Source organism: Parasteatoda tepidariorum, chromosome 11 (genome assembly GCF_982258835.1).
Source record: "Parasteatoda tepidariorum strain Cologne lab strain chromosome 11, Ptep-v5.0, whole genome shotgun sequence".
NCBI lineage: Eukaryota > Metazoa > Arthropoda > Arachnida > Araneae > Theridiidae > Parasteatoda > Parasteatoda tepidariorum.
The window spans coordinates 32,420,259-32,434,616 of NC_141765.1; the positions used below are offsets into that span (position 1 = coordinate 32,420,259).

A 14,358-nucleotide genomic window follows, 5' to 3' on the forward strand; every position below is an offset into this window, starting at 1 on the left:
ACATCTGCTTTCGTTAAAAATAGCCTTTTAATAAAAAAATAAAATAAAAGGAGAAGATTGTTTATTAATTTAAGCATATAATTATTTGTTAATAAACGCAGGCGATTATTTTATAAAGATAGTAGGTTTTTTTTTTTTTTTTTTTAATTTTGATTCTGTTTTTCTGATTCCACTCCGCTGTTTTTTTTTTTTTTTTTTCTTTTAGGATAAATTTCGTAATTAATAAATTAATTCTTTTTATTCATAAATTTTATCACTAAGTTTTTTTTTTTTTTAATTCCGTTTATCTTATAATATCCTGTCTCTTCCAGGTTTTAATACTTATGTTAGTGCCTTTTTAAAATATTGTTTCCATTCTGATTAACGGCACTTTTGGCCGATCCAGAAAACCGGGAAATTCAGACATCCGGGATAGCAATGGTCCCGAGCATCCCGATTAATTGGTTCTCTACTGTATTAAGTTTTTTAAAAAAAAACTGGTTATATATCTATTTCAATTCTTGAAGGTTTTCTGGAGGAGTAAAATAAGCTCTTACTATTCTTAATTATAACTATTCATCACTATTTATTTTTTCTCAGGTAAGAAATCATGATAGTAATAGATATTTTACTTTTTCCTAAAAACATATTTGAATGAATTTTTTTTCCTGTTTTTGCTTAGTTTTTCTAGGTTTTGTGGTCTTAGAATGTATAAACTTTCAGTCCTGGTCAAAAATTGCACTAATAGTTGGCCTTCTTTTTCAGAAAGAATCAATTGGATAGTTTGAAGAAACTTATATTTCTGTTTCTATTTTAGGTTTTCTTTGAAAAAATATTTGTTACACGCCCTTGGAAAGCTTTGTTTGTAACAACTGATGACTCCATTAAGGAATGGTGGTTTAGATGGAAAATTGATCGTTATGTTAGTTGATAATTGTTTCATAAATCAGTATTTTATTTCCTCTTTTTTTTCCATTTCTCTAATTAGCTTTTCTTTTCTAGAGCGTTGCTGCTGGAATGTTATTTGCATTTGGTCTACATTCTTTGAAACAAAACCATATAATTGATGACAAAAACCGTGGAAACCTGTTTTCGAGAGGCATTTCTTTGTCAGCTGCTTCTGCAGCACTCCTTGGCATTTCAGTATGAGAATCATTCTTCTCTTGCTTTTAATATAAAAAAACTTTGCAAAAGAAATATATTTACTTCTTCAGAATTATTTTAAGTGTTTTAATAAAAATAATTTTGAAAACTATTTAGTAAAATTGAGCATTGTATTTTGTTTTCCAAGTTATTAATTTTAATACATATCTATAACTTAGATTTATGCCATGTTTGCTTTTCTTTGCCGAAACAAAATGGAATGTAATGAAATTCACCCTTACATATCATTTGTACCTGTAAGTATTATTTAGTATTATTAAATATAGTTCTGATTATTTGTTAATTATGTAATTTTACAAGCATTGTGTAATGTAGTTCAGTAAAAGCCCGACTATCCGAAATTCGACTAATCAAAAAGCTCAAATGATCGAAACTTACAGATAATTATTTATTTATGTTTTCTTTTTTTTTTGCATATGACCAGTTGATGTGTTTGAAAATCTATTAATGTATCAATTGGTCATATTCAAATACTGATCAATTATCATTGAATGAACTCTTTAATTTTATTCAAAAATCCCCATTTCTGACATGAAGAATTATGTACGACAGTTTACTATGTCTTTGTGGCAGCAACACTGGGATTTACAAATTGAAAACAAACTGCACACAATTAAATCCACGCTAGAGCCTTGGCCGGTGTTGCAATTGCGCAGAGCAGATGTCAAGCTCACCTGCCTACGTATAGGACATACTCGGCTGACTAAGGCCGGGATAGCCTGGTCGGTAGGGTGCTTTGCCCATGTCCAAGAGATCGTGGGTTCGATCCTCGCCGGCCGAAGACTCCCCGTGTAGTAAATGGTGACTGATGCACGTTAAATCTGTCGAGTCTCAAAGTCCTCCATGTTCCCATAACAAATCAATACCTCTGGGGGTACTGATCCAGGAGTTTCCTTGTCTTCTGGATTGGTTCAAAATTACAAGGCTACGGAGTTGAACATTAGTAGTCGTAAACCCATGAAATTGGGTCGGCTGTTCAACGACGGTTATAAAATAAAATAAAATACTCAGCTGACTCATCTTCACTTGCTGTCCAGAGAACCGCCTCCTCGATGCGATAATTGTGACGTTTCTCTTTCAATTCATCATATTTTAATCGCATGCCCATGTTTTAACCAACAACGCCTTACCTTTTCTGGAAGCACGATTTTATATGCAAAAGACTTGTTAGATAAAAATCACCATCCTAACATCTTTGCATTTTTACGTGCTACTGGAATTTTAAGTTGTATATAACAACATGAACATTTCGCACTAAATATGCACCTGATCGGCGACTTCGAACAATCATTCTCCAAACTGAAGTGAAGAAAGCCAAGTTAACAATGTTTCCTTATTATACACAAACTCTAAAGACTTTCCAAAAATTAAATTGGAGTTAGAAATTTTGTGCTATCAGGTGATTGGAAAATTCCCAAGTAACTGAAAAATACTTGAGAATCTTTCCACATATAAAAGTTATTGTTCAGTTGGCAGAGAAAAAGAAATATGCTCTTACAAGCCAGAGCTGCAAAACTATTTAAAGAGTTATTAATTAATTTTTCACTCTATTGCAAATGAATTTGAAAATTTCTTACATAAATACCAGACTCATTTGCCCCTCATCCTATTTCTTTTGTATAGTTTAACAAATCTGACATCGAAACTTTTGAAAAGTTTTGTGGGTAAAAAGGCATTAAAAGAAGAGAATGTTTTGAATGTGTACGTTGAAAATACTAAAAGTTTTCTTTCATCTAAAAAAAATTATATTGGTGTCTCTGCTTTGTGCTCAGATTGTCCTTCAGATGCTTTGTTCCAAAGCATCTGAAGGACAATTTTTTAAACATACATGAAAAATTTCTCATTGAGTATATTAAAAAGTTACAAGTGCAATCTTCTGTGACCTTTGTTTTGATAAAATCAGTTTCTTTTTTCAACCCTGTAGTAACTTTGTTAGAAAATATATTTAATCTAAGACTGATAAAATTGCTACTAATCTTTTGTCAGAAAAACTGGAGATCTTCAATTACTGCAGAATGGGTGAAAAGCCAGCTAAAAGATGAGTGTGCTGAGACCCAAAATGTATCAAAACTGAAGTGTACTAAACAACAGAGAATTAATAATTTTTGGCTCAACATGTTCTCAAATTGCATAAAAACTTGCAATTATGCTTTATTGTTGATAAAGATTATTATGATGCTCACCCATAGCTGCAATTAAGTTATGAGGGGATTTTTCAATCAATTATTATAGGATTTTTTGATGGAATTATCACTCATTTCAAGGCAAATTGTTTATGATAACAATCAAGCAAATGGTGGTATGAATAATTTTAAAATATCAAAGCAAATTATTTTAAATGTACGAAATTCAAGAGGCAGATTTAAAGAGTGTAAAGATAAGTGAAATGAAGGATAGGAATTGAATGAAAATTTGAAGAAAAAAAAAGTGATTCAGAATCGGAAGCCAAAGAACTTAGAATTCATGAAACTTTTCCACTTTTTCATGAAAATGTTGTAACTGAAAAACAGATTTCCAGAGTTAAGTTTTGTTTCGAGAATTAACTATTGTTTTTTTTTATGAGCTTGTTTTATCAACATATTTATTCTGTAATAATAATAAGCTTTTTTATCATCATGGTAATGAGGAAAAAATGAAATTTTCTGCTTTGAAGCTTTTTAAGAATTGAGAAAAAAATTTTATCCTTTCCTATTTTTAAATTTTTGTTTCTATTGACATTTTTACTATGGTGCTGCGTTTTAAAGAGCACTTCTGATACACTTTTTCCTTAAAATACAATAATATGGGAAAATGATATTTTTCAGCTTTAATATTTTGTTTAAGGAATGATCTATTTATTCTGTTTCTCTTTTGTTTTTTTATTCCTCTTAATTAAGACTTATTTATATATCTTTATTTTGTATAAGCAGCAATTCTGATATACCTTTTTTCTTTAGTTTCCTTTTGTGTTTCTTTCAGTTTAAGTTTTTTTTTCTTTTGTTATTAACCTTTAAGAAACAAAGATGTAAAGCACTGAGTATTACGGAATTAAATAATAAAAAGAGGTGCTAATTAAGTTTTTTTATGTTCCTCTGTTGCGTTTTTCAATTTATTTATTTTTAATTTTTATGGACAACTATTTTATTTTATCCTCTTTTATCTTTGTTATATTTTTACAAGTATTTTTTTATTTATTTGGAAACAACAATTTTACCTGAAAATGGGGCAATACTTTATAAATTCAGATTTTCAGTGCTTAAGTATCCAGAATTTTCATATATTCAGAATTAGCTTAATTCCTGCACATTCTGGATTGTCGAACTTTTACTGTATTTATAAATAATATTTTAACTAGACTTTTCCTGTTTATAATTAAGTATTGTAAAAGCAGAACAATTGCTTTTAGTATCTACTTGTGTAACAAAATTTTTTATGTAATCCATTTTTTCTCATTGGCTACTGATTTTTTTACCAATACTGATAATAAAATAATTTCTTCTTTATATTTTCAGATACTATCTTATCTCACTTTAAGAAATGTTGGCGGCTACTTGCGTACAAAATACAGTACGTTTTTTGCCTGGTTTGGAAATATTTCCCTTGAAGTATGTATTGACAATTTATTTTAATTACACATTGTTTTATGAGGGAAATTTCATATTAATATTTTACTGGGTGACAGTTATAATGGAGTATCATGTTAATTCTTCCTTTTGCTAAAACTTTCCCTTTATATGTTGTAGATCTATAAAATTTCCATTTTTAATATGAATAAATTTTGAAATATTATGATCCAAGCATTCGAACAATGAGCCTTTTGTGCCCTTGTGAAATTTTCATAAATTTTGGGAAGCAAATTTGAAGGTTGAAAACTTTACTTTTACAACAATTCTTCAGGGTTTGCATACACCGGGAAATCGGTGATTGTCAGGAGAATGAGATTTGAAAAAAAAGTCTGGAAATTGTCAGCGAAAAATGTATTTTACCACAAAACAGGGAATTGGCAGGGAAGAGAATTGAACACCCTGTCAGATTACAGGATTTCACTGTTTCGTTTTCAAAACCGTAATTTGTGCAAAAGAGGATTAAAAAAATATGATCAGATTTTTTTTTTTACGGACCGACTGTCATGTAGATCTTTAAAATTCTGCTATTCTTAAGCATCTCTGGAGTGTTTTCAATTGGATGTCGAGTTAAGGAACTTGAAACTTCTGCCTTGAGAGTATTGACATGTTAAGTTTTTTAAAATTTATTTTTATTCTCTTTTGTTGCACTAAAGTTCGAAGTTCAAAATTGGCAACACTCTTCTATAGTTTCAACAGTTTTTCTCAAGCAATCTTCATTTTTCTACATGGGCTTAAGTTTTTGATCATTTGAATTGTAAATTAGTTCGTTGTGTTAACTTTATTATTACAGCATGTTATTTTTGTTATCTTCAATATTAACCTATTCCTTACATTACTTTTATTAATGAGAAGTATTATTTCTTTACTGCTTGTACTTAAATTAAACATACATAGCACAAATTTACTTAGTTAATTTTACTATAGTTTTTGTGACTAATAGGCAAAATTTATTGACTTAACTAAACCTACCTGAATGCTAATAGTTAGTGAATTAAATGTGAGTTTAAGTGCAGTAGTTATTTAACCATATTGGCATAAGGGACAAAAACAAGAAACATAAATGTTACTAGTTAGTACACGTTTTTTTATCTTATGAAAATTTCTCGGAGCTTATCAAATATTACATATGCATGTTTTTATCAATTTTAACTCCCCTTCACGTCCTTTTCAAGCTCTCAAGAAAGTGGAGTTTGAGTTAAATATTTCATCTGACTCCACAGCTCTGCGTAAATAAGAGATCTAGCCTGTGTAAAATAATTGTATAATTCATCTACACTTTAGTTTATTTTCTCTGTTTTGATTTGAAAGTAAGATTTTTAAATTTTTCCATTTTAGTTATTCATTGCCCAATATCACATATGGCTCTCTGCTGACACACATGGAATTTTAGTGTTAGTTCCTGGGTACCCTGTATTGAATGCTTTAGTAACATCTTTTATTTTTGTTTGTGTAGCTCATGAAATCCATTGTTTAACTGACATTTTAGTGAAATATGCTGTGCCTAATGACTGGAAATATTTAACTAGAAATGTAACTTTTTTTTGTTTACTTCTTGTACCTATAGGAATACATGATGGAATGTTTTAGTGAGCTTAATATTCCATTCTTCTACCATCGGACTTTCATACATTTATAAGAACTCAATGTTCCTCATTGTAAATTTATTGTATGAATAAGCTTAGTAGTACTTATCATATAAGTGTATGATCAAATATGGTTTGTTTTATCTTGTAAAATATATTATTTTCCCAATCGACTAATTAGAAGAAAAAAAAATATTTTTTACTACTAGTTGACATTATACCTTAGATTCTGCTTAGTATTTATTTCTTTGTATTCCATAATCAAAAACTTACTTGTATATTCTAAAATTATTTCTCTTTCAATTTAATTAGGAAAGTATTATATAACTATTTATCAAATATTAATATTTTATTGTAAAATTATTTTGTTAGTTATCAGATGTTATTTTAACTATAATTTTTTGGAAGTTATGCAGGGCAATTCAAATAGAGATGTTCCACTTTTTTTGGAAAATAAAAGTATATAATTCCCATGCTGTGTTTAAAATGTTGCGAAACAGTAAATATGGGCTAAAAATAAAAATTATTTTATAATTTTTCATTAGTTAATTATTAAAAAAAATTGCTTTGTAAATTATTACTTTGTGAGTCTTTCCGTCATGTTCTGTGTTATAACAGAAGTGTTAAACTGCACCACATGAAAACAAATTAAAACTAATTTCTGAATGTCAAGTAACAATTTTAGAGAATTGTAGCATTAAAGAATATTTAAAAAGAAAAAACAATAACTTCAATTACTTTATAAGTAATAAGATTATTGTTTGACATTTTACTAATAATTACTAATTAAGCTTTTCTTTTGGAGACTAGTTTTTAAAACATTTCATTCTTTAATGCTTGATATTAAATAAAAATAGATATGAAACATTCTGAATGAAAGATCTAGTAATTGTAAACCTAAAGAAAAAAAACATGATTTTATAAGAATTTTTGGTAAGGTTAAAAAGTTTTTGAAAAAATTGTAGACTTCCTAAAATTCATGCATTATGATTTTACCAAGACACATATTGATAGCTCATTTATTTGCCTGCATCTAGGATGTAAATTTGGTCAAATTCTATTAGTAATTAATAAAACTAAGGAGTGTCATCTCTACTGGAGTTATTCTATTTGTTTATCATTCTATGTTAAATTTTAAGCTTAACATAATAGTCTGGTTTTGTAAAATTAAAAATATTTTTAGTAAGGCACATTATCATGCAAAACTTGTATCACTCTATTCCTCTATTTTTTAACTCGGCCATAAATTAGCACTATTAAGGTAGAACAATAATCGAAACAATTTCGTTTGATGCTTGCAATTATGTTTTAAAATAGTATTATTTGCATTTGTAAGAGCATTGAAAAAGGCTTTACAACTGATTATATCCAATACTTTTTTTCTAAATGTTTCAGTTTGCTAAAATATTTGAAAATTATATTTTTAAGTAAAGGAAAAATTTATTTAGATTTTCATTTATGTTGTAATATACAATATAATCATGCTAAACCTTTAAGCTAAAAATCTTAACAATTCTTTTTTTCTTTTTTTAATTATTATTTGGAGAGAAACAATTCTGTGATAATTAAAAATTTACTCTAAAAATGACATATTGATATGATTTAATGAATTTAAATGTGTATATAGTATACAAAATCATCATTTGTTTTTAATCCAATTGTTTATAAATAATTTTAATCTGATTATTTATAAAAAAAATAGATATAAAATTGCTAAAGTGTAAACTATTTTATACTGCTTTTAGGCTCTCTTACTGTTTATAATTATTTTTAGTAGTCAATTTAAACAAAGTACAACAAAAATTTTATTGTAGTTCGTGTCACTTCAGTGCTATGTAAGATTTATAAAGAAATTTTTTTTTTCAAAATGGCAGCTATTTGTGCAAAATAATATTTCGGTCACATCACTGAATACTGAATATTTAGGAATTCTCCTTTTCAGGGTTGCCAACTTCTCCACATTGAGCAGTGTTTCTCCGCAAATTTTGAAATTCCACCCAATACACTGAATGTATAATTTTCTCTGCTAATTTGGATATGTTTCTTTAAAATAACTTGTTGACATTTGAGGTGAAAAATAAAAGCATTGTTTTTATAAAAAGATATCTAAAGAGTAAAACGAAATTATTGAAAACAAAAAAAAAATCCAAGTTTTAAGGATGATACAGCTGCGACAAAGTGTGAACCAACATACTTCTTGCAACTTTCAGTGAAAAAAATCCATATTTTAATGAAAAACTAAATTTTCCTCCGAATGGCAAAGCTGTCTAAAATGGAACTAGCTTAGCTCTAGAAATTCTGTACAATGCTCCCCGTTGTAAGGAGAGTGTCATGCATGATTTGATCTCATTGCTTGATTTACCACTGATGAAATTTTTTAGAAAAAAACTTAAAATGGGGCCTCTTCAAAGAAATTTCAGCTTTCTCTTATCTATGACCACCCCATTTTGATGAGTTAATAAAAACAAATTTTTATCTTTAGGTTTGCACAATATAATCGGTCTTCACTTGGAAGATTTTAATTTGCTGTGCTAAAGATCTTCCATGGCAAAAGTTCTTTCTGATTATCTTAATTTTTGTATATTCATTTCATTTTTGATATGGATATCTCAAACTTTTTCAAATCGCTGTGTGTGTTTCTCGTGATATTATATTGTTTTGTTTTCTTACATTTTTAATAGTAAAGCAATATGCTTTGAACTAATGAGATTTTAAAATCCAACAACACTGTGATTTTAGTAATTTAAAAATTGAATATTGTGATTCTCATCTACACAATTTTGAAATCAAACATTGCTTATTGTATTTCTGATGTTCAACAGTTAAAGTCATCACTATTCGTATTTTTGTGATTCATATTGACATAATTTAAAAATCTCCTTTCGAAATTGCTTTGAGTGTCACTTAATGCATAATTATTTTGCTACTTAATTATTCCGCTTGAGTTTAAAAAGTGCTCCAAAAAATGAACGAAATGCTGCTCTTATTGTTGTTTAAATGTTGGCAACCCTGCTGTTCAATACCAGAACAGAGCGTTTGATAAAATTTTTTTATTTTCCGTATTTATCAAGGTGCAGCACTTATATAGTGTGTCGCTTCTGCCCGATAATATGATAATGATGCGAAAATGATACATGCTTATTAAAAATTATTGAATATTTCTTTTAAATATTGAATTGAATTTTTTGTTTTAAAAAAAAAAAAATATTTTTTTAATACATTTATAATTTTGGACAATCACTGAAAGCATCATTTGAAGGTCAAAAACTGACCTTGTATTAGAATGTTCTTATTTATATATTTTTAAATTTATCTTTGTAAATCACTCAGATGTAAATAATGAACTTGGAATTAGCAGATTTTAATTCTTATAGTTTTCTCACTAATGCATTAACAGTTTCTTTTGAAAATATGTGAAAAACTCCTTATTTTTTTTATTTATTTATCAAATTATTTACTATATTGTTTAAGATATATTTTTAAACTGTCATTAATGTAATTTATATTTTAATTTTAAATTATTTATTTCTATACTAATATTTTTATACTATCAGATTTAAAGTGTATCAATTGTAATGCAGTTGTATTATTGTATTGATTTTTATCATTAATTTTGTCAAATAAATTGTATTCATGGAATTGGACAAATTGTTCAATGAATATTTTTATCAATATAGTATAATATTACTTTTAGTTTAAATCACATGTTATTGATTATTAAGTTTTTATAGATTTATTATTTTTGACTTGTGTTTTTTTTAATCATTTCATTTGCATATATTAATGATTATAAAAATATTTATCTTTTATACGAGAAATAGTAATACTTTATGTTGGCCAGCAAAATGTTGGCAATTTAATTCTAAAACTTTTGTCCTGCTAAGCAGCGTTTAAAGTTTTATACAGTGAAACTGTTTAAACATCTGTATACCTATCAATTCTTCCAGATTTTCAGGAAGATTTTGTATTTATATTTAAAGTGATAAAAAAACTTATGCTTTTCTGTGCTATTGTTGGATATATAAATTTACTTTAGAATGATTTTAGCCACCATTACATATGAATAAATAAACATACACATAAATACACGATAATTGTTTTATAGTGTGTTTAAATTCTGGCATAATATAAAAGTATTTCTGAACGCAGTTAATTTTTCAGTCACCATTTCTCTACCACTTGGAGAAAATCATTCTTGGAAAGAATAAAAGTTGGTGGGTATGCAATGCGAAGATCATAAATGAAATTAAAGTTTAAGTAAATAAAATATTTGTGTTTAGTTCAATCTACCCTATGTAAATTTGATTTTATAAAACAAACACAAAATGATAGTATTTGTATATACAGAATTTTTAGTAACCGTTATAAATTGAAGAATTCAAAATGAGACGAAAAAAAATTTGATAAATGACATTTGAAGTGTAAAATTATTTTTATATACTTTAATCAATAATTAATTTTTTTTATTATTTAGAGCTGGTAGTTGAACTTACTTTAAAACTGCTTCTTTTTAATTATAGTTATGATAGACTAATACTAACCTTATCAACAATTTCCTAACTTGTCATAGATAATTGTGATTTGACTGTTCAAAAGTATGGTACTTTTTTAATAAAATATTTAATCAAATTTTATTTATTCTATAGATATAATAATTTTTTGTACTATTCTAACATTCTTACAATATATATAGCATGAAAAAAATATTGTGAAAACAATATTTTTTGTTTCCATGAAACTCATATTAATTTTGTTGCAGTCATCACTGTATTTAATTCTTTTAATCAGATGTATTTTTATCTAATTTTTTTTACATTATTATAAAAGATTTTTTTACAACTGGATGATCTATCATATTTCATATAGCTTTTTTTCTTTTATCCACATTAGTTTAATCTTCAAATATTTTTTTTTTTTTTTTAAATTTTATTTAGACTCTAGAGCTTAGTTTTTAAAGAAAGCTCTCATTTTATTTAATAAATACCAATGTATTGAACAATTAACTGAAAAACAAATTACCTTACTACCTAAGGACATTTTAATATGAAACTCAATGTAAAATTTGGTTTTTCAAATATATATTTATTTCTAGAATTATAGTTCAGTTACCTTGATGTTAATTTTTTATTTGATTTCCATCGAGATAATTTCTTAGACCTATGCCCCTTTTGCTGGCTTTTCTAATGGAATATATCTTTTTAGACTCCATTAAGTAGACTTACTATGTCCTTCAACAAGGAATAATCTAAAACTGGTTCATATGTTTTGTCTTTTAGCATTTATTAATATTAAAAAAATTGATAACAGAGTTACTTATTTTATTTACAAATACAGTTTTAAATATTTAGGAGAAAACTAGAATTAGAATATAATTTAGCTATTTTTGGATAATTTAAGTTCACTTTGGACATTGATCATTTTCTCATGTACATTATGCAAAATTAAAAATGTTTCATCATGATTTTCCTTTTAACACTGGCATGACGCATTTGATTAAATAATCAGATTCATGGCTCAAAAGAAAAAGAAAAAATAGGATATGCTTATTACAATTTTTAATAGTTAAAGATGTCAATCTGTATTTGTAAAAAAGGTATGTATATTTATTACAAATGCAGTTTTGTATTTTTTTTTATTGTAAGCACAAATTTAATTATCTATATGTGCTCTTTGAATCATTTAAGATTGCAAGTTAGTTTGCAAAAATTAAACCTCTAGATCAATCATTTTTCAGAATAATGCAATTTTTGTTAATGCCCTAATGGTTTAAAAATTATTATTTTCTAGTATGTGAAGTCATATAATATATTTTCCTAGTCATGTTACTTAACTCATAATAAAGCTGTTCTTGTTACTCATAATAAAGCTGCTGTAGTGTGTTTAAGTTGATATTGTGCAACTTATTACCTCTTATTTACTTTGAAATTTATTAAAATGCAAATACTTCTTGTATTTGAAGTAAGTTTCTTTTTTATTTTTGTGTGTGTGCTTTTGTGCAAAGTTAATTGTATAAATTTTTTGTGCCAACTGTAATGAAAATTAATATTACTTTAAAGACTGTTTATGTGGCGAATACCAAAAATGCATCTTCTAGAGAAAAAAAAAGTCGAGACTAATGTTACTTTTTAATAATTGAGTGAACTTGTGATTATTTTGAATTTTTAAGTAGAAAAATATATTGGTTGCTGTTGGCAACAGATTTTATCTCATGTTTGTTTTATTAATCTAAAGCTTAAAAAGCTTCAAGAAAGTACATACAGTAGAACTTCACCTTAAAAACAGTTTTGTAAGGTAAAACATTACAGTCAATTTTAATGTCCCCCATCAGACTTCCTAAAGTATACTATCAAACATGAGTATTCTTTTTTCAAAATTAATACCGCATGTTTTTATATACCATTTTTTTCAGTAATTTCTTACTAAGATTGTATTTAAACACCCTCCAACAATTATGTAGTTTCAAAAATTCTTTTTCCTAGTGTAAAAGTATTGTATTAATATTTTAATAAATTAGAATCAAAAGAATTTTGTCCACCACTACATTGAAAAAAGTTTTTAAGAATTTAAATTAGAGAATTCTTCTGGAAAACACATTTTAAATTCTTCAAAAATTAGGGAAAACATTTTTTGGTAATCAAAAATGTTTTGTGAAAGGGTTATCAAGAAATGTATTCAGCTGAAAGAGGATCTTTCTATTAGCAGCACTACTAATGCCTAAGAAATTAAGATTTTTTATGATATTGAAAATTCTTTTAATTGGAGTTCTGCTGTAATTAGTGCGGACAATAATTTAAGTTAAAAAATCAGAATAAAAGTACTTTCTCTGAATTAAAATAGTTTTTTTTCAATGGAATTGAATTCGTGACCCTTAAAATATGGGACAGCAATCTAGAAAATATTATCTCAGTAGTTTATGCCAGAAAGCAGTTAAAAGTTTGGACCTATAAGTGTTGATTTCACTTTTTATGCATTCCATCATCTTAAAGATATTGTATTTTTTTTAATTTGATTTCTCAAAGCTAATTGACCAATTCTCATCAAATTTTGGATTTTACCATTTAAATTTACGTAGAATGGAATGGTATAATAAAAATTTAATTTTAAATTTTCTTTTCGGGCCATTATTAAATTAGCAAAAGCTTTTTCAATCCCTTAGTTAGTTCCGAGATATGACCAAATAATACACAAAAGGGGAAGTTAACATTGAGAGGTCCATACTTTTGACCGTTCTGCTTAATAAACTGTTGGGAACATACTTTGAGGATCAAAAATCTAAATCCTTGTTAGAAAGGTATGTTTATTAAGAAAAAAGTATGCTTTTTTTTCTGATTTCATGCTTTAATTAACATATTTAAGGTTAGGTTCCTGGGCCATTAAGAATGAGTCATGATTAAAGAAAATCTAATCATTAGATCAAAAGTTATTAAATTGTTCATTTTTGTGAGTGTGTATTTTGCATTATATAAAATTTTTAAACCATTGCTATAAACTCTCATTCATAAACATTTCTAACAACATTCAAATGAAAATTTTAAAGTTTTTTGAAAATATAAAATCTAGCAATATTAAATGTTGCTAGATTTCTTATCAATAAGGACTTTATGTAAGGTATAAAGGGATTCATTCATATCTGATTAAAAGGAAAAAACTGTTTCTTTTTTATTTATTTATTATTATTTTTTTAAGAATTCTACTAAGAAATAAGAGCTAAGAGTTTTTTCTTTTAGTTTTTAAGATCGCGCTGAAGGATGAGTGTTTATTCTACTTACATTTTTTTCTTCATTATCTGTAACATCTATAAACATAACAAATGTAAAAGATTAGAACATCCAAAATCAGCTGTGTACATGCTATTAATGTACTTTTTAAAAGAAGCAGAATTCATGTTCATGTTATTTTTTTCCCTTTGCGTCATTGATTGTAAAAAAATGTGTAATATGTGAAAACAGTTAAGCCCTTTTTGTATTAAATACCCTTTGGAAAGGAAGTGGGATTTAAATTTTCAATGATAAAATTTATTGAAAGTT

At 26.7% G+C, this 14,358-nt stretch overlaps 1 protein-coding gene across 2 annotated transcripts in view; it reads left to right on the forward strand.

The window, feature by feature from the left end:
• LOC107436980 (N-acetylneuraminate (7)9-O-acetyltransferase) overlaps positions 1-6,650 on the forward strand; it is a 63,698-nt gene extending 57,048 nt beyond the window's left edge. Inside the window, exons 14-18 of one of the 2 annotated variants that reach the window (XM_016048829.5) lie at positions 797-901; positions 982-1,122; positions 1,302-1,379; positions 4,635-4,727; positions 6,084-6,650. In XM_016048829.5, the coding sequence (XP_015904315.1) occupies positions 797-901; positions 982-1,122; positions 1,302-1,379; positions 4,635-4,727; positions 6,084-6,335 (669 nt within the window). In that variant the 3' untranslated portion in view covers positions 6,336-6,650. The remainder of the gene's footprint in view (positions 1-796; positions 902-981; positions 1,123-1,301; positions 1,380-4,634; positions 4,728-6,083) is intronic. The other variant, XM_043042142.3, reaches the window with a different exon arrangement.
• The last annotated feature ends 7,708 nt before the right edge of the window (positions 6,651-14,358 follow it).